The 25254-nt window shown below is 38.3% G+C and overlaps 1 protein-coding gene across 1 annotated transcript in view; it reads left to right on the top strand.

The window, feature by feature from the left end:
• Positions 1-25254, top strand: part of LOC121522363 (nck-associated protein 5-like) — a 124791-nt gene that overhangs the window by 30554 nt on the left and 68983 nt on the right. The window contains exons 2-4 of the mRNA XM_041806610.1: positions 9069-9204; positions 21251-21341; positions 22677-22832. Of these exons, the coding sequence (XP_041662544.1) occupies positions 9176-9204; positions 21251-21341; positions 22677-22832 (276 nt within the window). The 5' untranslated portion in view covers positions 9069-9175. The remainder of the gene's footprint in view (positions 1-9068; positions 9205-21250; positions 21342-22676; positions 22833-25254) is intronic.

Raw genomic sequence — 25254 nt, 5'->3', positions numbered from 1 at the left:
TTCCAAAAAATTGGGACGCTATGGAAACTGTATGCTGAAGCCAAAATGAAGTTTTGTTGTCTTTAATTTATTTTTTAATGAGTCACCATCCATGCTGGGCATAAAGACAAGACTTAACATAACAGGGTGCTGCAGTAATGAGTCCTAAAACCTGGAAATTAATGCACATTTTTGCACTTCTGGCTCCTTGGTCTCAAAGTCATGGGTGTTAAATGAGTTTTTTAGTTGGATGGCCTAACTAATGTCTGTGGTGAAGCAGCTATTTCCACCGAATGGTACCGTATTTGGCCATCTGCCCTGCCTCGTTCTGTTGTTTTTTTTTTTTTTTCTCAGCTCTTTTACCAGCACTCAGCATTAGTAAGTTTTATGGAAACTCTCCAATAACATCACTCACCTTTTGTATGTTTCACTCAATATTCCATTATCATAGCAGGTGATGTGCATGTATGAGGGCCTGCATTGTGTGGAAACTCAACAATTTAAAGCAGTGTCAGTGAAGACAGAGTCACAGTAAGGTTCCCCTCTTTTACTATAAACTTGGTCCACATTAACATGATGGAGAAAACTGAAAATGCAAATCTAAAAATATTCAGTGCATGCAATTGTTACAAGAACTGCATCCACATTCACATAAAACAAAACTACAAATTGTGCAGTTTTAAAAACACCTTATGATACATATTGCCTAACACCTCTATAACGACATAAATTACAGTATTGTCTGCCTGATGTTTCTCAGTGGATGGCAAGGGATTGTCTTAAGCTTGCCCTATCCATCTAAACTAGCTGCAACCGTTAACTAATCCCCAAACAAACAAAGCCCATCCCTGAAAGTTAAGAAAGCCAGCCCCTGAAAGTGACGAACGCCACAAGGTTTATTACTGATGAGATAGCGTCTGCCAATCTCAGGAGGTACTGCAGGAGTGCACGATGATACTGACCACCAGAAGCTGCAGAAAAATGATGAAACAACTGTGTACAAAACTTCACTTTTAACTTGTGACACTGCACCTCAGTTATTGCATTTACAGAGGGAATGTAGATGTTTCCGAAGATGGTGATCAAAGAATTTTAAAAAAGGAAAAGAAACAAATGACAAAATAATCTTGGATGGCTTTAAACATGTCTGGGTGGCTTCAGTAACCAATCAGTGTTGAGTTAAAAGAGGCAAAACTCAAATTTTGTCAAGTACTTTTTACTGTTTGATGGTAAATGGACATGAGCTTGTCTAGTCGTCTGACACCCATTCATACGCATTCAGACGTCACTGATGCAGCACTGGGAGCAAACTGGGATGAAGGGTCTTGCACAAGGACTGTGGGAGCTGGGTTTGAACAGTTCAGTTTCTGATGAAACCACTTGTTTGGTGGCAGTTCCAGCTGATTCCATCCTCAGTGGTGGCTGCTTTCTGCAACTTTGGGTTTGTTTAAATGGTCATTACAATGCAAATGAAAACAGACTGCTTTAAATTAAAGTGTACTTTGTTTTTTTCTAGAAACAGTAAAATTTTGATAAACTTTTTCATTTTGTCATTGCCATAAACTGATGAAAACATATGACTAAAGGACCCCCAGATACCAAGAACAAAGACATATTTATTCAAATCATCAAAAAAGTTAACATTTCAAGGGTCCAAAAAAATCCATAATGAAGAATGTCATTCAAAACTCAAAATTTGAAGAGGAAAAAAAACATTCAAAACCAGAAAAACAAAGGAAAAATCCCAGGAGTACCACAGGTAATGACAAATTATGATATGACAAAGAAGGACAGGAGCACGGGGACTCAACACACACAGGGATAATTAGACACAGGTCAGACTGGGGCAGTCAAGAACAGATGAGACTAATTGCACAATCTAGAGCTGTTTCTTAAAGAGGATCCCCCCGAGTCAGGACCATCATGGATGAGGCCAGTGTCCTCCCTGGTAACTCTTGAACACACATTTGGAACAGGCTGGCAAGCGTGCGTGATTACGTCAGTGGAAGGGAAGGACTGGTTTCTCATCTTGACCTTGTTCCTCCAAAATGTGTGCAGCTCATCCTTGAGTCAGGATGAAAATTTGTTCATAGATTGAAAAAATCCCTCAAAGTGTTCTTCAGATGTCACAAACATTTCTTACCTGTTGCCATAAAGACAGACTTCACACATGCACGATCATGCAGACTTTTTCAAAACCTGGATGATATTCTGTGTTTTGTCTCTTTTCCTGCTGAGTCATTTTCAGTCCAGTGCTTCTTCTTAGATTTGTTCCCAACATTTTCATGTCACTCTCAGCAGCTGTTTGATCCTGATTGGCTGATGTGGCTTGTGATACTTTGAATGAGGCAATAGAGGCAAAGAAAAAGGAACATGGACTGTAGTATGGGGTGATCCAAAAAAGAAAAAACAGTCTAAACCTGCATGTTTTAAGATTTCTTTGTCACAGATAATGATATAGTTGAAGATTATTTAGTTCCATTTCCCCTCCTCTTTGCTCCAAGTTTCCACAGCCTCTCAAGCTAGTGACCCCATGGGTCTTGACCTCTAATTTGAAAACACAACCCTAAGACACTAATAAGGTTTTAATAAATCATTGCACTAGAAAACCCCAGAGGAAACATTTACTTTAGTATAACTTGAATCAGCAGAAAATGCCTGACTTGTGTCCTTTGGCTGATGGCTTTCAAGATCAGTGTGTCATTATGCTAGGATTCAGATTCAGACACAAAAATACTGTATTTCCTCTACGTTAGAATAAAAATACAAGAAAAGAAGAACTAAAAAAAAAGGTAACATGAAATCATATGCAGTTTACTGACAGGAACATATGTGTGTTGTGGAGGGTTCAACTGGAAGGACAGACGGGATATGGAGGATGCCATCAGGAGGCCAGAGGGCAGGGCCACGATTGATGTAGCAATGTGAAAAATAGCTCCCATACCCAACCTGGCCTGTATGTATGAGCAGTCTTATTCTTAAATATAAGAAAAAATAATGTAACAGTCTGCTGAAATATGAACAGAAGTCTGATGTAAAGAAAAATATTTGAACTTTTAAGACTTCAGTCTCTCTGTTTAGGTTGAGGCATGTGTAGATTTAATCTCAGCGGGGACCAGGAGCAATCTTCCATCAGGCCTTTAAAAACTATCAGAAATGTCCCAAAAATATCTTTATTTGAACATTCTGAACAATGTCAGGAAATCATTGATAATATCTGAAATTAAAGTGAACTTCTGTACTCATGTCATATCTGACCTCAGAAAAACATTAGCTGGCATCTCCTGTGATCCTATTTGTTAAAAAAGGATTAGAAAATTAAAACAATGGCATGAATTAACTAAGAACAGAGTGATTTACAAAGTCAAGACTTAAAACAGAGAGATCATCACCTTTAAGACAGGATTTAGAAAAATAATAGCCTTCAAAGTTTGTTCCCTCTTTCCAAAGCAGGGTGCATCTTTTAAAAATCTGTACTAATCTAGAGACACCACTAGGTGGCAGTGCAGATTTAAAGTTTACACCTTTCTGTGGCACTTGAATTTTGATTTTTCCATTACTGCAAGAAAAATGTGCTTTCAAATGCACCTTAAGTTTGGGAGATATCATCTCAAGTCAGTCTGATTGTCTTCATATGATGCTTTGGTTTATTTTTATACTGTTTTCTAAAAAAATACTCTTAGCAGTACAGTGCAGACCTGCCATGATTCTCAGTGTTAAGAAGCCTCTACATTTATTGACACACCAACTTAAAAAATAAATGATAAACTGTGTAAACAAAGTCAAAGATCAGGAGTTCTCGCCGTTTATCAGACTCAGGACCCCTGTGTAGAATTACCCTCTGTCATGATCCCCCTTTTCTTGCAACATTTCTTAAATTTCTAGTAAAATATGACTTTAATTATCAAAAAGAACACAAAATAAAGAATTTTGTTGTTAGTAACTGATTTCATTCAATGCCTTTCATGGTAAATGACTTTAAGTATAAGTATAAATGAGAAATGACAGTAATGGCATCAGTAAACAGATATATATTTCTATTTTAGACCTTTTCAGTCTTTTACAGAATCCAAATGATCAAAATGTCTGTTTTTTGCTATTAAAATAATTTTAATTCATTCTTCACAACACTGATTGGAAGTAAATTAGAAATAAAAATCAGGGGTGCAGATAGCCTGGTGGTTCAAGGCATGCACCTCTTACATCCCCATTTCTGATTCTATCCACTGTCCTCTTCCTCCCAAAAATAATGCTTAAAAAAAAGAAATAAAAATCAGAGTTGACTGAGTGTTTATAGGAAAAGAACAACTATGTTAGTAGTTGCCCCCCCCCCCCCCCCCACACACACACACACACACACGTTTCCTACCTCTTTCCTCCTTCTACCTCTTTCCTCCTTGACCCCCCTACTCTTAAAACCACTGACCTAGATCTGTGGTTTCAAACGTCTTTTCCTGCCCTGTTTGAATCAAGAAGAGCTGAGCCAGCCTTTATTCACACACTCAAAGTGATACATTTGCTGACTAAAGTCCATAAATTTTAACTTAATCATTGTTAAAACCATAAGACAATGTGCAAATCTAATCCTGACAACCTTGGGTCCAGCCCACCCATTAAAGAAGACATGGACCTCATGTTGGCAACTAACGTCCTCGATCTTTATCCCTCCTAAATACAGAGATAGTTTAACTGAGGTTTTTATGACTCCAATCTTTCAGCTTGCATTTACAAAGAAAGGAAAGAGCAGATGTTGTGGCGTACATGCATCCTGGATGAACTGGAACTTGACTTTATTAACTACTAGAAATTAACTGGAAATTTGAACAGATGTGACCTCCTGCACAGAACACATCTGCATCTCTGACTCACAAATAATGCCACAAATCTTCAGTTTAACCAAATTCAATGTCAAGAAATATCTGCAAATTTTGCCATTATGAAAATGTAGAGTGATCACTACAGGGAACCGATTGCAGTAAATACATCTTGTTGATATCATTCTTTCTGACATAGATCTCTTTTTTTAGTATGTTAACCCTAGCTGCAAAGCACTTGTAGACTTTTTCTCAAGGCATAAACTTTTGCTTTAGATTTTGTGAAACATTTTTTTTGTAAAAGTGTTACACTGGATTTAATTTCTTACTTCTTCAGAAGAAAATAGCATAGACACTAGGTAATGAGTAGCAAACTGCACACTAACCAGGGAAAGAATGGATGTCTTGTTACAGGCATACGTACATTTGGGCAATAGAATACTGAAAATACTGATTTTTACAATTATGAAAATGAGGGATTTCCCTGGTTTTGAAATCTATGGAAACATTTGAGTTGATGTAATGACTCAACTACAAATGTAACAGGATTAGTCATTTTTAAGTTAGCGGGATGGATTCTGGTTGGATGGGACAGTTGAACAAAGCTGTTTTGTTTGCTCATCCCTTGCTGGGATACTACATAATAAAAATCCCACAACCATTTAGATCTAACATCACATGGTTAGGTGGGACAAGCATCTATGAAGAGGCTGACTTTTTAATTCATGGGGTGGTGAAAATGGCATAAGCCCTTATAATTGATAAACTGCTCAAATTTTTGATGCAAACTTAAAGTTCATGCACCCTTGCAACAAAACCAGTATAAAAATGTTCATGTTGTGTGTTAATTTTTGTGGAATTGGGCTGTTTTTATGCTGTCGGATGGGACAGCATGAGTTTGAGTGATTGGGACAGGTCTAAAAATAAAGGATGCACCAAATTAGATTTTTGCCGATATCTATATTTCCAAATATTGGCATTTTACTGAGTCATCAATGCATGCCTCCTGGGCCAAACAAAAGAGCAAGGCATTTTGGGATGCCTTGTAAAGCTGTTCACCTGCCTTGGCAGTGTAATCCATCGATCCACTGACTGTGCTGCTGAGATCAACCACAGGCTTGAACTCGCACATAGGGGCATGGGTTCACTGGGCAAGGGGGTGTGTTTTTCTACGTCTTTGGTCCCAGCAGTCTTACTATGCCCTTGTGAGTCCTGGATGCCTGGACTGTTGGTTCCAGCTGGAATCCTTTGTGACAGCTTCTCTTGGGTCCATTTTTAGGTATCATTGGCAAGGCTTTATGTCTAATGCTGACTGGACTGGACCAGATGTCGGTGGTGGCAGTGTGTGTTGTGGAGGGGTCAGCTGAGAGGATACCAGGTGAAATGGGGCATGGGCCAGGTGCAGGCCTAAAAGATGACCAGCAAGAGGTCAGAGCCATACAGGACCAAGGTTGACACGGCAAAGTGCCAAACCCAATATGCTCCCATAGCTGACCTGACCTGACCCTGGTATTTCCAACTTTTTTAGCCAAAACTGAAACCAATTTATGCACAGCATTTTTATTGTATATTACTCCTATTTTACCTTTTTGCTCACTTCTAGCCAGTAATAAAGACCACTTAAAATCCTGCTTGTCCATTTAAAACTATACAATAACCTGGCCTTCCTTCAATGATACACACTGTATGGATAAAAGTATTTGGCCACACCTATTAATTCCTGACTTCAGGTGTTTCAATCAGACCTGTTGCCACATGTGTCTAAAATCAAGCCCTTAGCCATGCTGTCTCTATTGGCAAACATTTATGATACATAATGGGTTGTTCTGAAGAGCTCAGTGATTTAAGCATGGTACTGTGATGGATGCCACCTCTGTAATAAGACAGGTCATGAAATTTCATCTCTGCTGGATATTCCACAACTGTTATTATTAGAAAGTGGAAGCGTTTAGGAGCAACAGCACCTCAGCCAGGAAGGAGACCACAGAAAATCACAGGGTGGGGTCAATGACTGCTAGGGCACATGGAGCGTAATCAGCAGATCGCCAGCTGATTTGTTTTAAGCATGCTGCCATACTTAAACTGCTCTAACCTTGCTATGCTTTACTGCTCCCTCTGCAAGCCACTTTTTACAACCCTCCTCCACCCCAGCTCCTCCTTCCCAGAACAGCAGCATATGAATAACAGCAATAAGTGCAAATTTACAACTACTAATAAAGAAAAACAATTTATGACCGTAAATCATGTGTGTTTCTTGACAAAATGGTCCTGACTGAACTTAAGTTATTGTGTAGTTGCGATAATTATGTATGTTTGTGCAAATTACCATGGCATACCAAGACTTGGCTCAAGGCACATCAGTGTGCCTTGCCACACCATTTTAGATCCACTGGTTTACAGAATTTATGGGTACAAACTCCCACAAAACACACCTAAATCTTGTGGAATGCCTTCTAGGAAGAACGGAGGCTATAGTAGCTGCAAAAGGGGGGTGACTTTGTAGGGTTATAGTACTCGAGAACAGTCTTGGTCTTGAGACCGGTCTCAAGACCACTTTTGAATGTCTTGTCTTGTCTCGGACTCAAGGGCATTTTTACTCGGTCTTGTCTCGGTCTCGGACTGGCCGGACTCAGGATTTTCCATCAAGACTGGTTGAGACCAGCACTGATCTCCTTTTCTTCGACTTCGTTAATGTGATAATAGGGAGGAGCACTTGCCAAATAAACAAATAGCTTCACCTGCAAAAACTCAGACATCAGTCCATCTTATTTCTAGTCAGAAATACCTCTGGACACTCAATTTAAGCCTCATTCACCTTACAAATCTAGATAAATATCTCATTTTTTAGATATTCAAAATAATTCCGGAAGATATATACAGATTTATTTTTTACAAAAAGTTAGTTAAACAAGTTTGTTAAGATTTGAGATTTTTGCATGTTGTGCTTTGAAAGAGTTGCAAACACCTTGTTTTTATCTTTCAGATTTATTAAAAAGAAAACTAAGGTTAAAGAGATAATGGTATTTAACTGTTCAACCTTGTCATGTTTTTTAAATTGATTTTTATGGTCTTGGTCTTGTCTTGGTCTTAGTGCACTCTGTTCTTGGGTAAGTCTTGGTCTTGGATAGTGTGGTCTTGAGTACAACACTACGACTCCATATTAAAGGACATGTGTTTAATTACAATGTCATTGCAGTCCCTGCTGGTGTAATGGCCAGGTGGCTGAATACTTTTGTCCATATAGTGTATTTTGTATTGGACTTTTTCTCCAAACTCATGGTAGGGAAGTGGCATCTCAGTGAACCCGAATTCACCCTGTAGACATTTCGATGCAAAAATTCAATATAATGTAGCTTTTAAATTTTAAGTTACATTCCTCCTCATATTTTACAGATTTATTTTGTGTGCTGAAACGCTGCCTGGTGAAGTAAAACTGATGATGGTGAATCACTTCACTTAGAGCACTTCTGTCCAGAGTGAGTCACAAACTTTATGAAGTTTGCACCAAAATAGGCTGAAAAAAACTCAAACCAGACGGATCATTTCTGAAATGGACTGAGGACATTATCATTCTGATCAGCAGCCAGCATCTTCACATCCCTGCACAGACTGAAAGAAGCCTTTCTTAATGGAAATTTCCATTGAGTCAATACAAAGGGAGGATCTAACAAGGATGGTTATAAACAAAGACAAAACTTAAAAACTTCTTACTTCATAAAACCATAATTATCAAACACTTTCCTCATCTTAACCAGCCGCTAAGGAACAAGAAGCGACTGCAGCCATGATCCATTTTCTTCTTCAGCTGAGTAATATTCAGACAGGTAAACACCCACAGGACAGGTCAAAAGGTAATGCACTCATTAAAACATTAACATTGCCTGAACTCTGGCTACAATAACAGCATGAGGGCATCTGTGAGTTTTTTTAAATTTACAGGTATTTGGTCCCAAAATGACAGCTTACCCAAAGGCAGTGTTTAAATGTCAGGAGGAAGGAGATTGTAAACTCACAAGCTGTCAGCTGTGGGGAAAAACACCGATGTGGATGTTAATCTAAAACTACAGTGTGTGAGGGGGGAGAGAGGACAGGAGAGGGGAGGAGAGGGGAGGCTGTGTTATGATCACAATCTCTCCCAAACAAGTTAACTCCCTGAAATTTGAAAAAAAAAGAGAGTAGATGTGAACAGATGCACTGTGTTTTTAAAATCTTCCTTGGGATTATAAAATGCAAGATTAACAACAAACTAACTGTGTTTACTTCTGCCCCCTGCAGCTACGCCACCAAAGCTGATCCATAATAATAATCCCCAGCTGGAGAACAAACAGCGTTCGGGCGAGGAGAGAAAAGAGCGGGAGGAGTCTCAGCAGGGCGGGCGGCAGATGGTTACACTGCAGCAGCACTTCTCCAGGTAACACAGCTTTACCACAACAGCACCGGGCTGCAGACGCACACAGTTACACACTCTGCTGGAGCCTGACTGACAGTGGTTATTAAAATGCAAACACCAGTACAGATTAAGGAGAACTTTATCGACCTTGTACATCAAAGTCTGTTTACGTCTCGGGGAGTAACTCTGATTATGTGAAATAAAAAATATATAAAGCCTTTGTAGCACCAGTGGGAGTAGCACAAAGTTATATCATTTTGTTAAAACTAAACATCCATGAAAATTTAAAAATCTATGTAAGGAGATGGAAAAGTGAGCTTTGGAGCCTGCTTCTCACTCCATCAATATGTTTCTATAACAAGCCCAAAGCTGGCCTAGTGCAACAGCAGGCTCTTTTATCCATCAAGTGGACCTTTTTTGCAGTTACCCTGCTTTTGTTTTTTCGAGCTTCAAACTTATCCTAGGGAGTGAAACACAAACCAGGAGTGGCCAGTTTTACCGTTGCTGCAGGCGGAAGCAGGAAGCCATAATAATCCCCAGGAGTCCCAGGTGGTTCCAGATACTGAGTGCTTATTATGATGAAATTAACAAATGATGGGAAAAGATTAATGTTGGTTTTTACAGTGCAAGGACATAGCAAGGAAATTCTAAGTTTCTAAATTCTAAATTCTTCTTTAATTTCTAATTTACAAATTATAAGTTACCAACATAGAGGGGTAAGAAATAACAAATAATCTGACATAAGCCTGGCACAATTTTGGTGTGTCTGGAATGAAACAAAACACATACCTTGTTATCTCCATTCAAAGTAAGCTATCCTTTATTTAAACATTTCTCCCTGCACAAATGAAGACACACTACAGAGAAAGGTGAGCATTTTGCTGTTAATACATTCACTGAGACATCAGGGTTGCTGTTATTTGACGGTGCATGTGCTGCATGTGTATACTTGAATAGAGAGTGTCTATTGGCAGCCATCTATTTTGTTGAATTAGTCTGGAGTTACTGACCATTGTTATCTATACATATCTACACATTGATGCCACCTTGGCTGCTACTATGTTGGAGAGATGCACCCAGGCAGGGGCCATCTTGAAGAGGTGCAGTTGTGACAATAGGTCTAATCATAGTGAAAATGTTTATAATCACTAAAAAATGACTATTTTTGAGGCAGTTTATTGAGCATTTGTTCATTTTCTAATCACGAGAAGTGTCTAATCTTTTAATCTTCTACTGAAATAAAGGGCTTGGTTACCAATGCTGCTCCAAGGAAACACTTTTAAGATTAGCAAAGACTCTATCCACCACCGACAGACACCACGAAAATCCATCCATCCTAAATTTGTTTGTTCTTAGATGGATGGATGGATGAATGGATGGATGGATGGAGGGATAGCAACTTTGGCCTTAAATGGTAAATGGACGGATAAATGGATGGATGGATGGATGGATGGATGGATGGATTAGCCCATAATGGATGGTGGATGGATTGATGGATGGATGGTGGATTAGCCCATAATGGATGGATTGATGGATGGATGGATGGATGAATGGATGGATGGATGGATGGATGAATATGTTGATGGACAGGTGGAAAGTTGAAGGATGGCTTAATTAGCATGTGATGGGTGGATGGATGGATGGATGGATGGATGGATGGATGGATGGATGGATGGATGTTGGACTAGCCCATGATGGATGGATGGATGGATAGATGGATGGATGGATGGATGTTGGACTAGCCCATGATGGATGGATGGATGGATGGATGGATGGATGGATGGATGGACTGATAGATGGATGAGCGGATGGATGAGCTTATGACGGATGGATGGATGGATGGATGAATGGATGGATGGATGGATGGTAGATTAGCCCATAACAGATGGATGGATGGATGGATGGATGGATGGATGGATAAGCATATGATGGATGATGAATGGATGGATGGATGGATGGATGGATGAACAGATGGATGAACAGATGGATTAGCATATGATGGATGGATGGATGGATGCTTACACACAATCCATCCATCTATCCATCCATCCATCCATCCATTAAATGAATCTTATGCTGTCCTCATCACTGCAGTTTGTTGCTTCTGATGCTGATGCTATGTTGGGGTTTGGGATTAAAGTGCTCTAAAAAGTTTCCCCAGTATAATATCAGTTTATATCTTGTTACAGTAAAAGCCTGTAACCACAACTTTAGATGGCCAGCAAAGCAACACACATCACAACCGACATCCATCAAAAGCCAAACACAAAATGTGATGAACTGCTAGGCCTCTGTGGTGACTTTCAACATTTTCATTAAGTTAAGAGCACACTTCATGTAGAGACAGTCTGTAGAAGAAAAAAAAAAGTGCAGTTTTATTGAAGCACTCGACACTTAAAGTTGATATGAAGTGTCAGCCTCTGCAGGGTGAGACTACTAATGTGCTGACACTTTATCGATCTCCAACCCAGCGTGCTATAAAGGGAAATAATAACCCAGTATTAAGTCCAGCCGACTCTTAGGCAGCCGACGGCCCCTCATGATCCGACTTCGATCCCATCTGCATTTGCTCAGTGGGCTGTGAGATTACCCCGATGATTTGTGACTGAGAATTAATTCATTCCTGTCATGTGGAAGATATTTGAACTGCTGCCCAATATTTAGGGAAATTAGAAATTAAGATTTTTTTTTATCTCTCAGTGGTTAGCACAGGGTGATGGGTCAGTCAGCTGTGGAGCAAACCTTTATTAAAAAGTAACTTGGATCAGCAACTCTGGTGGGTAAAATTTCCATAAATGTCTTCTTTTGTTGATATCATCTCCTTCTTTTACTCTGCAGAAGAAATAAACAATAAACTTCAATTAAAAATCCCTTTTGCCAATTACAATTAAGTCACAACCAAAAGACAGCTGACTGCATTTGGCAACTCTGAGGCTTGGATGAGCTGATGTGAAATGTGGCTGTAAATACTGTAGAAAATTCAAGGAAGCAGGCAAGGTTGGCAATTTATATCATGCAACTAATGAGCAACCAGTGTGAAAGTCATGCATGCAATATAAACGTGCTTGTTCCTTTCTTGACAAATTGAACACGTTCAGTAGCGTGCAGCTTTGATTCAGACCCGGTGTGTTCATCTGCCATTCCTGCATCATTTATGCCACGTTCTGCCTCCTAAGATACACCCACCTCACCCAAACCCTCCTCCCATTCAAAACCTTCAGGAGTTTATGTGGAAAAACAGCTTAAGATGTACACAACAGCAGCAGCAACAAAACAACTCTCCCTAAAAATTGAATTTGGTGGAGGATGTATCCAAAATAGATTAGGGGAAAGTGGGTCATTGCTGTTCTTACTTATATCAAACTTCCTTTCTCAATAATATTCTAACATTTTTGGGGTGTAGCTTGCTGGCTTTAGCATCTTGAAGACTGCTCATGCACAAATGGTGCTCTGTCTGGCAAGGCCACAGCCAAACTGACACCAATTGCAAACCACAAGAGGGAAATCAGCTGACTTTACTTTCTCACTTCCTGTTGGGCACTGAGGCTGGTTGCCCTTTAATTTGCTAAGACAAAATTATTACCAATATAGAGTTGAAACAGTGACAATATGACTTCTTTACATCAGTTTCTGTGTTTCAAAGTTTTACAGCAGTTTGTATTGTTGTTTTCATAAATTTCAGTAGTGCTAAACAGCTGAAAATAGTGTTGAAGTCAGTCTCACCCAATGGTGTAGTGCAGTTGGTATACAGAGTATACCCACTTTTTAAGTATCTAAAGAGCAGTGGTTCCCAGTCTCTAGCAGACAGAAATGTTTTCAAGTCCCCCTTACCCCTCACCATGTACATCAACATTTAAACATATTGGAAAAATCCATCTTGCACATGTTGGATGTGGTAAAAGACAGGTGTGTAGCCCTCTCTCTTTGATACCCATCATCATGGAGGCTGGATGCATGATACAACTCGTCATCTTTTCTTGTCTTTGATTTTAGTTTAGTTCATATTTCCATTTCATGGGATATATTTCACATGAATCTAGGAAAGCTCCGATACTGTACTTTCCTTTTGGGTCTTAGTAGGCATGGGCAGCTCTGGTAAGTTAACATGAGCTCAGCAGGCAGGCGCTGAGGCAACTGGTAGTTTACCAGAGGTGGAGCTTGTTGGTGGATAAAAGTCATGATGGCAATTCACCTAAACCCTACCCGTAACTATTGCAAACTCAGCCTAAAGCAGGTTGGGAGAAGAGCTTTAAAGCCAAGAAAGGCTTTAAAGATGGTTCTCTGCTCTTGTTTCAATAAAGAGATGTGGTCCAGTTCTGTGGGGAGGGGTCTGGCTGCAGACCATCCATCTCAGAAAAACCTCCGGCAGACCGCTTATGTGAGATGCCACATATCTCAGAATGCATATGTCTGTTGTAAAATGAGAACGAAAATACATTATCAGGAATCAGTTAAATATAAACAAGTAGAACAATTAACAGGAAGTGCAATCCGAATGTATTTTCAAAATACACTTTTTACAGTAAGTGTTGCATCCACAGAAAATTTTCTAAACTAACCATGACTGTCAGTATTCAGACAGTGATTTTCCTAATAAACCAGCAGCTTTTAAAGATGCTGAAGCAATGCTTGTGGAACTCTGGAGGATGGTTTGTAACTCATAATTTATTTACAGGAAAACTTGAAACAGAAACCTTGAGAATTAACTTTTTTTTAGTGTTTTTCACATAAAAGATCAGAGTTGTTTCAATTTGGATCGACAGGAAACAGCAGTAAAAGCCCTGAACCAACACCACATCAGTTCAGAATAATGTCAAGAGGCATTTTTAGTCAGAAGTCTCTCTATAAATGTTGCTAGTTGCTCTTTTTTATTTTTCATTAAGCTCTTTTTCTGACACAATAGACACTCTTTATAGTCAGATAGAAAAGAAAAACAATGCGTTCTAGCAAAGGCATTGTTACCGTGAGATTTACTGGACTTAAAATACAGTAATTTAATGTAACTTTTATGCATCCATTTAACTAGTGTAGAAATTGGAGAAGGGGTGCCAATTAAAAGTAAATAAAAACAACAAATCTGTGTTATTACTGGCCACAGTGGGGTGCAGTGACTATTTCATGAGTGGAATTGAATCATTCTGCTTAAGGCTGAATACTTGTTCTAGTTTATAAGAATATTGTATTTGAATTAATGCATCATTGTACTTTAGAAAAACAGAGCTTCCACCTGGTGGTTATAATCATCCACGAAGTATCCAATTGCCAGACAGTGAAAGTACAGGGGTGGGTCAAGAAGAAAGGCATGGGTGTTTTCTGTCCATATGAGCCTTATGACCTTTACTTATGTCTTACTTATAACTTACTTATGTCCTTTGACCTCCATAATCCAGTCACTAGAGTCAGGGTGAACATTTGTGCAAAGTTTGAGGAAAATCTGTCCAATTATTCCTGATCAATATGTGAAAGTACATTCATAAAACCAGAAAACATTAAGCCTCTCGCTTCCGCGTGGAGGAATAACAAGGAACTCAAACATTTCAGCTGAAAAAGGAACAATATATTCTATGTCCAGCTGATGCTCTGTTCATGCATGTCTGCAAAGAGGTTGCATTAGTGTATATGAAGGAATCTAGGCCGTTCATTCATACATTGTTGTACATGATAAGCTGATGGTCCGGCTTTGAAAAGTGTCGCCTGCAGCAAAATGAAAGAGAGCAGAAAATCCCTCTGGTTAAAAGAAAAGGGTCATTTCCATTTAAGACAAATATCTATGCAAAGGCACTGATGTACAAACTAAACATATGCATGGCTGCACATTTGTGTCTGCATATGTATGGAGCAGCCAGCATGACATCTAATAATGCTGAACAGAAAATGTCCTATATTAAAAAGGCACCACTATCAGGCAAAATTAAACTATAGTAAAAATGGATGATAAGGAATGCAAACATTGGCATAGTTAGAAGGTAATGAATAAGCAATGTATTGTTAGTTAATCATTAGTTAACATGCATATGACTCCTAACATGTGAAATATGAAATGAAATGTCTTTATTCAGGATTAAATTGTTTAAAATAACCAGTTATATTTTCTGGCATGACATTAAACCAATCTGGATATGGTGATATAATGGCGACCTGATACTCCACCAATCAGAGAAGTCGCTGTGACACTTTAGGTTTGTGACACTCCCAGGGAACTTGTAGCCAGTCTAACTTGGATGATTTTGATAATAGATCTAATAATCAAACCCACTATGGAGAAAAATAATGGGGTTTTTACTTTCAGAACAATACTGTTGAGCCCTGTAGCTTTACTGGTGGCAGCCATTGCTATTGGCTTGCAATACAACTAAACCCAGCCCATAACTACTTCAAACTCAAGCTGAAGCAGGTCCAGAGAAGGGTGAAAACATCTTTTCCCATACAGTTCTTCGCTCCTCTTTTAATAAAGAAACTGCCACTATACTATAGCAATGTTACTGGCTTCCAGTACGATTAAACCCTGTTCGTAGCTACCTCATTCTCCTAAAATGACGCTGATTGGTTCAGTCTGTTCTCAGATGTGGCACAATTGTTTCAGATTGGAGCTGATCTTCAGACGGATCTTCCAGGTGAGAGATGTGAAGTCTGGCAAACAAACCGAAGAAAAGATAACCTTCTAACATCCTATTGCATAATCAACCCTCATACTAAAATGTTTAAAGGTTTTAGTTGTATGAAATGAGAAGGAATACTGTTGTCCATGTCTTTCAGGCATGTCCTTTTTATGTGAACTTTAAGGTAGAACTAAAGTGAACCAATTGAACACATTAAAGTGAGTTAATTAGTCATGGATAGTTCAGCTTAGCTTCTGAAAGCGCTTTAATCTGCCTCTTGTGAGTTTTTTTTTAATTTCCTGCACCACAATACAACCATCTGACAAATCCTTGTTCTTAATAGCTGACTTAGAGCCAAACAAAAATTCATTCAGCAGCACATCTGAAAGCGGCTGAACAGAGGAACAATTGGACCGCAGACATTTCTGCTGCCAAACTGCAGTCATGAGACCAGCATGGAGCGTACGAGGCCTTGTTAGACCGAAGCCAGACAGGGTGGGAACTTGTTTTTCCCCTTTTTGAGAGCACTCAGCTGCACATTATGTCCCACACGGTCCATGGGGAGACCAGCAGACCCATTTTCCATCTCCCAGTCACAAACACAGAGCAGTGACTAACGCTGAGCCGAGGACTCAGAGGAGCAGTGTGGTTCGCTTCATTTTAAATGACCGGGCCTGGGGAGAGTCAGTAGGAGAGCAGCATGGGGTGAGTGATGACTGAGCGGGGAAAGGCGAGGCAATGAATGAAATATTTCTGAGAATAACATGAATTTTGAGGGGAAGCAGGTGGACTTGTGAAACTTCAAGGGAAGTAAACCTGATGAGCTGAAACCCCTGTAGAAGATCGGCTCTCATGTGGAAATGCTCTGTTTTTGCATTGCTGCTGTTGGACATTGAAATGTTGAGGCTCAGATGATGTGAAATATAACCTTTAGATACTGCAAAAAAGAGGGTTGTGGATTTTTCCCTAGATAAAGTGTAAATTAAGCATTGTTTTCTGATTTAGAAAGATTTAACCTTCATGGTATAGAGTCATCAGCTCTGACTTGCCTTTTTTGGGTATTGTACTTCCGTGTTGTGAAAAAGAGCAGTGCAAGCACATTAACTTCTGCCATAGTCACATAAAATGATATATTTATTCCTAAGAGTTTTAATTTTACTATTTGATCACATTACTTTAAACAACAGAACTGTACTTTCCTTTTGAGTCTAAATGGAGACATGGTGAAAGCATGGAGCAGCTGAGAGGTTTCTTCATACAACAGATCCGTATTTTTACACTGAAAAGTGAAATGTGATTAGATATGAAGGAAAAGTAGTTTCCCCTTAAAGTTGATGTTTTTAGTCTAATTAGAAATTATTTTACAAACCCTAACTCCCCAAAAAGTTGGGACACTGTTTAAAATGCGGATGGAAATAGAACATAGTGATTTTAAAATTTGTTTTCATTCAACTGATCACAGCACAGTTGAGATATTAACATTCAAACTGGTTAACTTTATTGTTTTTTATGAATATACAAAAAATCTGGATTTGATGCCTTCATCACATTCCAAAAAAGTTGGAACAAGAGTGGGACTTTTCAAAAATTAGGGTGCATGATTGGATGAACATTTCGTCTGTTATATCCATTATGGGCCAATCAGAGTGAAGAGACAAAATGAGGTGTACAGCTCTGGTAAGTAACCTGAGCTAAGCAAGCAGATGCTGTTGTAGTTTACTAATAGTAGAGCTTGGTGGGGGGATAAAAGAGCACATTTACCAGTGTTAGATGGCCATGTCTTCTTCAAAGACTCTGCAGTCACAGCTGCCCATGCAGTCTTTCACAAAGCGGAGAACTTCACAGCATGGTTGTTTTTAGGGCTGTCCTGATCAGCGTTTTTGGCTTCCAATCCTGATCCATTTTTTCAATGTTGAGTATTTACCGATTCCGAGTCTAGATCCAATACTCTTTAGTTTGCAGCCTTCTCAAACCTCTGCTTATACCATCAAGCATTTCTCTTCTTACACACTTCATACCGTTGTGATAGAAGGACTCAATGTGCCGTTCTCTGGTCCTTAAACTCAACCTTAGAGTACTATCCTCCCTCCCACTGCCCCGTCACCTGCTGGTTTCATTTAGTGTGGGTTTGTTTCAGGTCAGTGGCAGTGACTCAGGGCGAGAATGCCAATGATGTGCTCACAGTCAGCGGCTTGTGCTAATGGCCGTGCCACATACATCAAACTGGGGTAAAAGCTGCTCTGGAAGTGACAGGGCAAAATGCCAGTGCATGCAACATTATGAGGAACACAGTCAGTGTCCGTCAAGGATACACAGCTAACGAGACAAAATCACAAGAGGACAAGACGCTGGAAGAGTAAATGTCATTTAGACAAATGTCAGCTGCAGCGTTAAAGGTCTTTGAAGCCTTAATAATGTGAATGTATAATATGTTAAAGAATGAGTTGACCTGGTGCAATAGAAATGAGAAAACTAAGCTTTAGAGTCGACACATTTTTATGTGATTTACTTTTAAAAAATGCAGCATACAAGTCTGTTTCAGCATAAGTGAGGAATTACCTAAAATATATTAAGACATAATTTTTGGATATTTCCACACTAAGGTGTGTAAGGTTAAGCTTGAATTAACTCTAAACTTCCCTAAATTTCTTATGTATTTAAAATTTTAAATATTTTGGGAAAGAATTCTCTTAGTTTGGAAACTGTTAGGTAATTTTTACCCAACTTTCCTCTTGGTTTTACAAATTATTTTGTAGCTCTTTGTTTTGTTTTTGCTGTCCTCAAGCTCTCCTGTTTGGATTCACTCCTTCTGTTTTCATCAGTGTTGAGTCTCAGCAGGGGGCTATTTCACTTAAGGCCTTTAAAAAACCCACCACACACTTTCTGTCTCACGCCAAACAACAAAAGACAACTACAGGAACTAACTTTATAAATATTTAATTTTAACTTGAAAGAGAATCAATTCATTCATTACAGAGGGAGCGAGGGTGAAAATAGTGATATGAAAGTGCAAATATTTGATTTATTTTCATGGAGAGATCAGCTATAGAACATTGTAGCTGTGGCTGATGCAGATACTGATGTTATTTTTGGTGCAACAGTCACACTATGCTAATGTTTTCTCAGTGAAAACTGATCAGATTTGTCTGACAGATGACCTCTTCTGCCCTGTAAAAAAAAACTCTTGTTTGACTCATCAGTTAGGTGAACTACATGTCGGCATTAAATTGATTAGAGACAACAGACAAACCATGGATACTGACATCTGTACATGCCACATGATGTGCAGATGACTGATGTTTGTCAACAGAAGCGATATCAGCTGGTAACTCATTTAAAGTAGTGAATTAGTGCATTTCTAACTACACCTACTCTTTATCTGTAAAACAAAGACTGCACGTGAAAAGTTTTGCTATCTTAGTCTTATAAGGTCAAAAAAAATGTTGATTTTATAGTCTGAAACCTCCTCTCCCTGTGGGCAAAAAACACCATGATTGCACATTAAAGGGTTGTTCTTTCATGTAATGAGACAGTAAGAGGGCAAAATGCAGAAATACGTCAGCTAAAGGACTACAGTTAGAAAGATGAGACAGATGACCTTTATTTCCCCGTCTAAAAAGCTTTGGAACCTGAAAATATAGTGCAACTTATTTTCTGAACCATCATTTTAAGAGTTAAGCTCAGCTTTTATTTTGTAGTTGATCGATGATTATGTTCGTCCTTTATAAGAAGGGTTCTCAACAGGTGGGTCTGGATCCAGAAGTGGGTCACAGAGTTGTTTTAGTGGGTCATGAATGAGTCCTTGTGGGGAAAACCCCCTTCAAGCCTGTTGTATCATATTTGAAACATACTTTTATGATACCTCTATCTAATCAATATGATCAATAAATTACTAAAAAAACTTCTGAATACAATCTGATAAATGATAAAAATGCCCCCAAATGGATTATTAATTACCAAAAGGACCTAACGTATCAAATGAGATACAAAAAATATATATGTTAATTTTTATGGAAATTTGGAATTTTTTAGATTTCAGTAGAAATTGAAATAAACATTTAAGTTCCAAAAAAATAAGAATTTTCTGGCTATAATTTGTGTTCTTGAAATACTGTGTTTAAAAGAATGGCTTGTATGTTTTTTAGATACGTGCATACGAACATAAGTACACATTGGTGGAAAATCTGGCTAGTGTAGGCAAGGAAGTATTACAATTCTGATATTTCAGGTATCAGACTGCACCCTTTGTTTTTGTTTCTCATGATTTGCATATAAAATGTCAATAGCCAGCAGATATGTGTGTACTCCAATTAGATGGTGTTTAATCATTATCCTCCAAACGTTACCAGCCATAAATTAATTTTTAGATCAATCAGGAATAATTGATTGGGTATGGATGTAAAAAGACATGGTTGATCATTAAATCAGCTTTTCACCTCCATCAACATTTTTATCAGCTCCTTATGCATTTAATTAAGAACATTTGCATCCAATTAGCAGTGCCATTACTGTCTCCACTGGTCTGGAACAATTATATTGTAATGCGGGATATTTTAATCGCACCATGCATTGTTTTCCCTGTCATATTCTGATATGATGGCATTCTGGTCAGTGATCCAACCATAAACAGAGATGATCCCATCATTAGAATACAGAACAGATCAACCTGAAGGTGATTGGTGAAAAATTACAGGTTGAACCTTTAATCTGAAAACCAAACTCTCATATTCAGCAGCAAACTGCAGTGAAGACTTGTAGACTGTCTTACACGATTTAATGTCCCTACTTTTTTGTTTGTTATAAAGCTACCTGACTAGCTTTTTCTGCAGTAGAAATAAAGATTTTTATGTAATCATGTTCATGACTCTGCTATGTAATGAAGCAGATTAGTCACATTATTTGACTCTTTTTTCTTTATCCAACTTAAATAATTGCATTAATAATTTTTTTTATTTACTTCAATAACCTTTAAATTTAGGTTTTGTGGAATTCAAGGAAATTAGGTATATTAAAATAACTCAAGGTAACATCACATTGAAAATATTGCCATTAAAACTATTAAAACACTACAACTAAGAATGCTTTTAAAACTATAAAGATAACAAGTTTAAATTATTAACAGTGATTGGGCAATTCTTCATGTTCCTACAGCAGAATACTTCTTAGTAAATCTGTAATGTCTATTTCTTTAGTTAAAATTTAATAAATTGCTCCAATTTTGTGCAACACAATACATTAATGATAAACTGATGTTAGCTTTAGGCTTTATATGAAAAAATATGGTGATAAATGATTTGAAGATACAAGAACTTGAAGTCAAAATTGTTAAAGAATACCAGTGTCAGTGGGTAAGATATCAATATCAGTTTTCAAATGAAAGATTTGCCTTATCCCTGTTCAATACTGATTTTGCTGAAGTGTTTAATTCTCCTGCAACTGACCTGTTTTCCTGTGTTGGTCTTGAACAGCATGGAGGAGACGGTGCGAACGCTACTACAGAACCAGGACTCACTGGAGGGGCCCAAAGTGGACCCGCTGGACCTCATGAAAGCATACAAGGTACAAAGACAACATTGTCAATACTATCATCACAAATACATGATGTAAAGAGACCATATAGTACACAACGTCCCTGTTATAGTAACTTACTCAGCACTGCTTTGGCACGTTTTGATTTGTTCTGTTTTTTTTAAATGTTCAACTTTATTCATAAACAAAGTCTGGCAGTTACATACATGAAATAACCACATTGCCAACATTTCAGACTGAGTAAAATTTAAAAAATGAAACAGACATTAAATTATGCATAGACCTGTTTTAGAAGAAGTTACATGAACAGTGGCCTGCCTAGCTTCGTTAGCTTTAGCTCAAGCCAGTCTAGCTAAGTTAGCTTTATTGATAATTATAATGATAATAATACTCAGAAGCAAACAGAGGAACATTTGGCTGTCAGTGTGCAAACATGATTGAAACGACATGAGATCGATTTTCTTTTTAAACATGCAAAAAAAATTCGGATTAATAAAGCGTGCAAAGGCCTTGACTCTTTTAACGTAACTCTGCTTTTGTAAAGGTGGGTGAAAATGCATACTGATAAAAAATACTATGTACTCTTCAGGAAAACTTAAAGTTAAACTCTAACTCAGTGGATAACTTCACTCACGGTGCAACTGTGTCTCACATGAAAAACAACAACAATCCATCGGAAACATGAGCAAAAGGACCCTAAACAAGAATCAACATGCAACATCCAAACACAACTAAACACATATAAAACACATCTAAACACTCTGCCTAAGCACAAAGTTGGAAACTCTGGCCACATTTCCCCCTTGATTTGACATGGCAGTGGGCGGAGCTTAGACTAGTCCACCCTTTTCAGAGTTGAACTACCACTGGTGTATCAAGACTATCAAATAACACCAACTCTGAAGACCATTTTACTCAGAATTTAGTTAAAATTAAACTTTGGGAGTTAAACTAAAAAAGATGTTTAACCCAAAATATCAACACTGAAGTTTTTGCTGGTGTTTAGAGTTGTGATGTGGAATCATTCTCTCTATGTGCTAAAGTATTCAACAGAGGTGGAAAAAAGTATGAGTGTGTTGTACTCAAGTAAAACTATAAGTACCCCAAAATACTACTCAGTTACATTCATTTGAGTACATAACTAGTTATTTCAACCACGTCCAAACTCATGATATTTTAGGTGAACTGACTTGAACTTGATGGCAGATGTAGGTATAGAAACAAAAAGGATCACAAAGAGCCTTTTTCATTGCTGTGTGTTACATTTACCATTATATCCGGGGCCCACCATGATGTGAAAAACTTTTCTTCATTTCTTTACAACTCTTGAGGCTGACTCTTTGATCTGCTCTCTCTGCATCTCAGGACAAACTCCTAGAGGAGATGTGGAAGCAGCAGGACAGTCTGGAGGGTCCTACAGCCACAGCGGCAGAGATGGCTGCCTCGCCTGAGGCCGGTGGAGGGTCGGAGGAAGATTCAAAGGACAGCAATCCTCTGCTCGAGCGACTCCGAGCCCTGGAGGTAAAGAGGATTGCATGGTCCACTTCTTCATTCTCCCCCCTCCCACTACTGTTCCCTATTTCAACGTTTCTTCCTGTTCAGCATGTCCTATTCTTTCATCCCTTTAGTGTTGGATTAATTGATAATTTTTGAGAACCATGTTTTGTTTGACTAAGTTTAGCATACTCACAGAATATAGAAAAAGAGTTAATATTTGGAGGAAAAATCCAGAAGTATTTTACTTAAAAATCACGAGTTTTTATAGTGTAAGAGTAGTTTTCCCCCATAAGATCTGGCGAGGGAAAATCTTTTATTTATTGTTTTATTCAATTTTTTAAAAGTTTTATTAATTTATCAGGAGACAGTGTGCAATGGCATTCATCATCCATACATAGTAAATGAAGAAATGGTTCCACCAGATTTTGTGAGTTACTAATTTCCATCTGTAGTTCCACACAGACTGGCGTAAGACAAAACACTGCCACAAAGCAAGGTCAGCCGACAAGACAAAGTACATAAAAAACATGACTGAACGTTTTAGAAAGCAATAAATAAATCCTACTTGGTACAAATTGCTTAAAAGTAAAAAAAAAAGAAAATGTGTAAATGTGTAAAATATTCAATATATTTTAAATTGATCAGTTCGAGGTGCTGAGCCTAACACATTAGATAAATATCACCATAAATAAAAACTTTGTACAACCTCAATTCCAAAATAAGTTGGGACACAGTGATTTTCAAATCTCATGAACCCATATTTTTTCAAAGTAGAACATGAAAAACATATCAGACATTCAAACTAAGATATTTCATCATTTAATGACATAGATTATAGGTAGCAATTCTTGCCCCATTCTTGTCTGATGTAGGATTCCAGCTGCTCAACAGTCCTGGGTCTTCTTTGCCCAGGTCAGTTCAGCACCTGGACTCTTCTACTGTTGCCACAGTAGAAGAGTCACGCTGTTGTGATGGTTGTGGTATTTGGTTTGGTAGAGCCGTTTCTTGCTATATGCAGACTATGCAAATGCATAGGGCCCCACAAGCCAATAGGGGCCCAAAAGCCAAATGTTCCACCTCATCTGAGAATTAAAATGACCTCTTTGTCCCTTATATGCTTTCAAATAAATGTAGGACATAAGAATGAAATAAACCTCAATGATAAGCTGTGGCTAATGTTTTTGAGGCATAATTAGGTTTAGTGTGTATTTTAAAGGCCTCTAATTAGAAGTGTGCTACTGATTTACACATAACAACAGTTATGTGTTAAGTTACTGACAAATGGTTGTTGATTATTTTGGACTATTGTGGCAGTGAATTATTACTCTGAGTGGACTATTGCTCACTCAACTGAGTTAGCTGCAGTCTCCCCCTTTACGGAGCCCCAGACATGACATGGTCAAAGAAAATTAAACTGTGGCTACAATATAGCTATAACGTGCACAAATTACTAATTCGTGGCCACAAAATACCAATTTGTGGCCACAACATAAGTATAACTTGCACACTACTAATCAGTGACCACCAAGTAGGTATAATGTGAGCACAAAATACTAATTAATAATATTAATATCATTCCTGGACAGCTGGGTGAGCAAATCAAGTGCACCTTCTCTAAGGTCTAAGGTAGAGGCAGTAGAGGGGCTAAAGCTACACGACAGGGATAGTATGATTGAATTTTATTTTAGGCATTCATTCCCAGCCTAAAATAGAATTCAAAATTTCAGTTTGAATCTCCTCACAGAACAGTTTTCCATTTCGCCTTTTTAAATGAGCTTTGGCCCAGAGAAGACAGCAGTGTCTATCGATCCTGCTCACATATGACTTCTTCTGTCATGATACAGCCTTAACTTGCGTTTATGGTTGGTACGTTGAACTGTGTGAACAGACAGTGATTTCTGGAAGTGTTCCTGAGCCCATGCAGTAATTTCCAGAATTATCTCTGTTTGTTTTGTTCTAATTCTTAGCACACAAGGTCAAAAGCATTAATTTGTTTCAACTGAGTTATCTCCTTAAAACAAAGGATACAATGCCATGTGTCTTTGGTTGCACCTGACTCTGCACGGCTTCATTAGAAAATGTCAGTGAGGCGTGTTGATGACAAACAAGAACAATCAGGGTTTCGTCATGCTCATCTCCATCTGTGAGAATTGGAGAAAATGAGACTCCATTAGTGTGAGGAGAAGAGAAAGCATCAGAAGACAAAGGAGTTATTCATATCCAGGAGGTGATAATTAAAAGGCTGACAGGGTGGTTAACATTTGCAGTCAGTGTTCCAGTGAATGTACAGTCACACCTTTCCTGTTCAAAGGTGAAAAGACTCACCATCTGTTGAGAGGTCTCATGGCTATATATGAGCTACATCTACTGCTACATTATAACCTGAAGGCAATGTGTAAAATCAAACCAGAGTTAAAGAGACATTATGTCAGATTTTCACACTGAA

This window comes from Cheilinus undulatus, linkage group 15, assembly GCF_018320785.1.
Source record: "Cheilinus undulatus linkage group 15, ASM1832078v1, whole genome shotgun sequence".
Lineage (NCBI taxonomy): Eukaryota > Metazoa > Chordata > Actinopteri > Labriformes > Labridae > Cheilinus > Cheilinus undulatus.
This window is presented reverse-complemented; position numbering and strand designations above follow the sequence as displayed.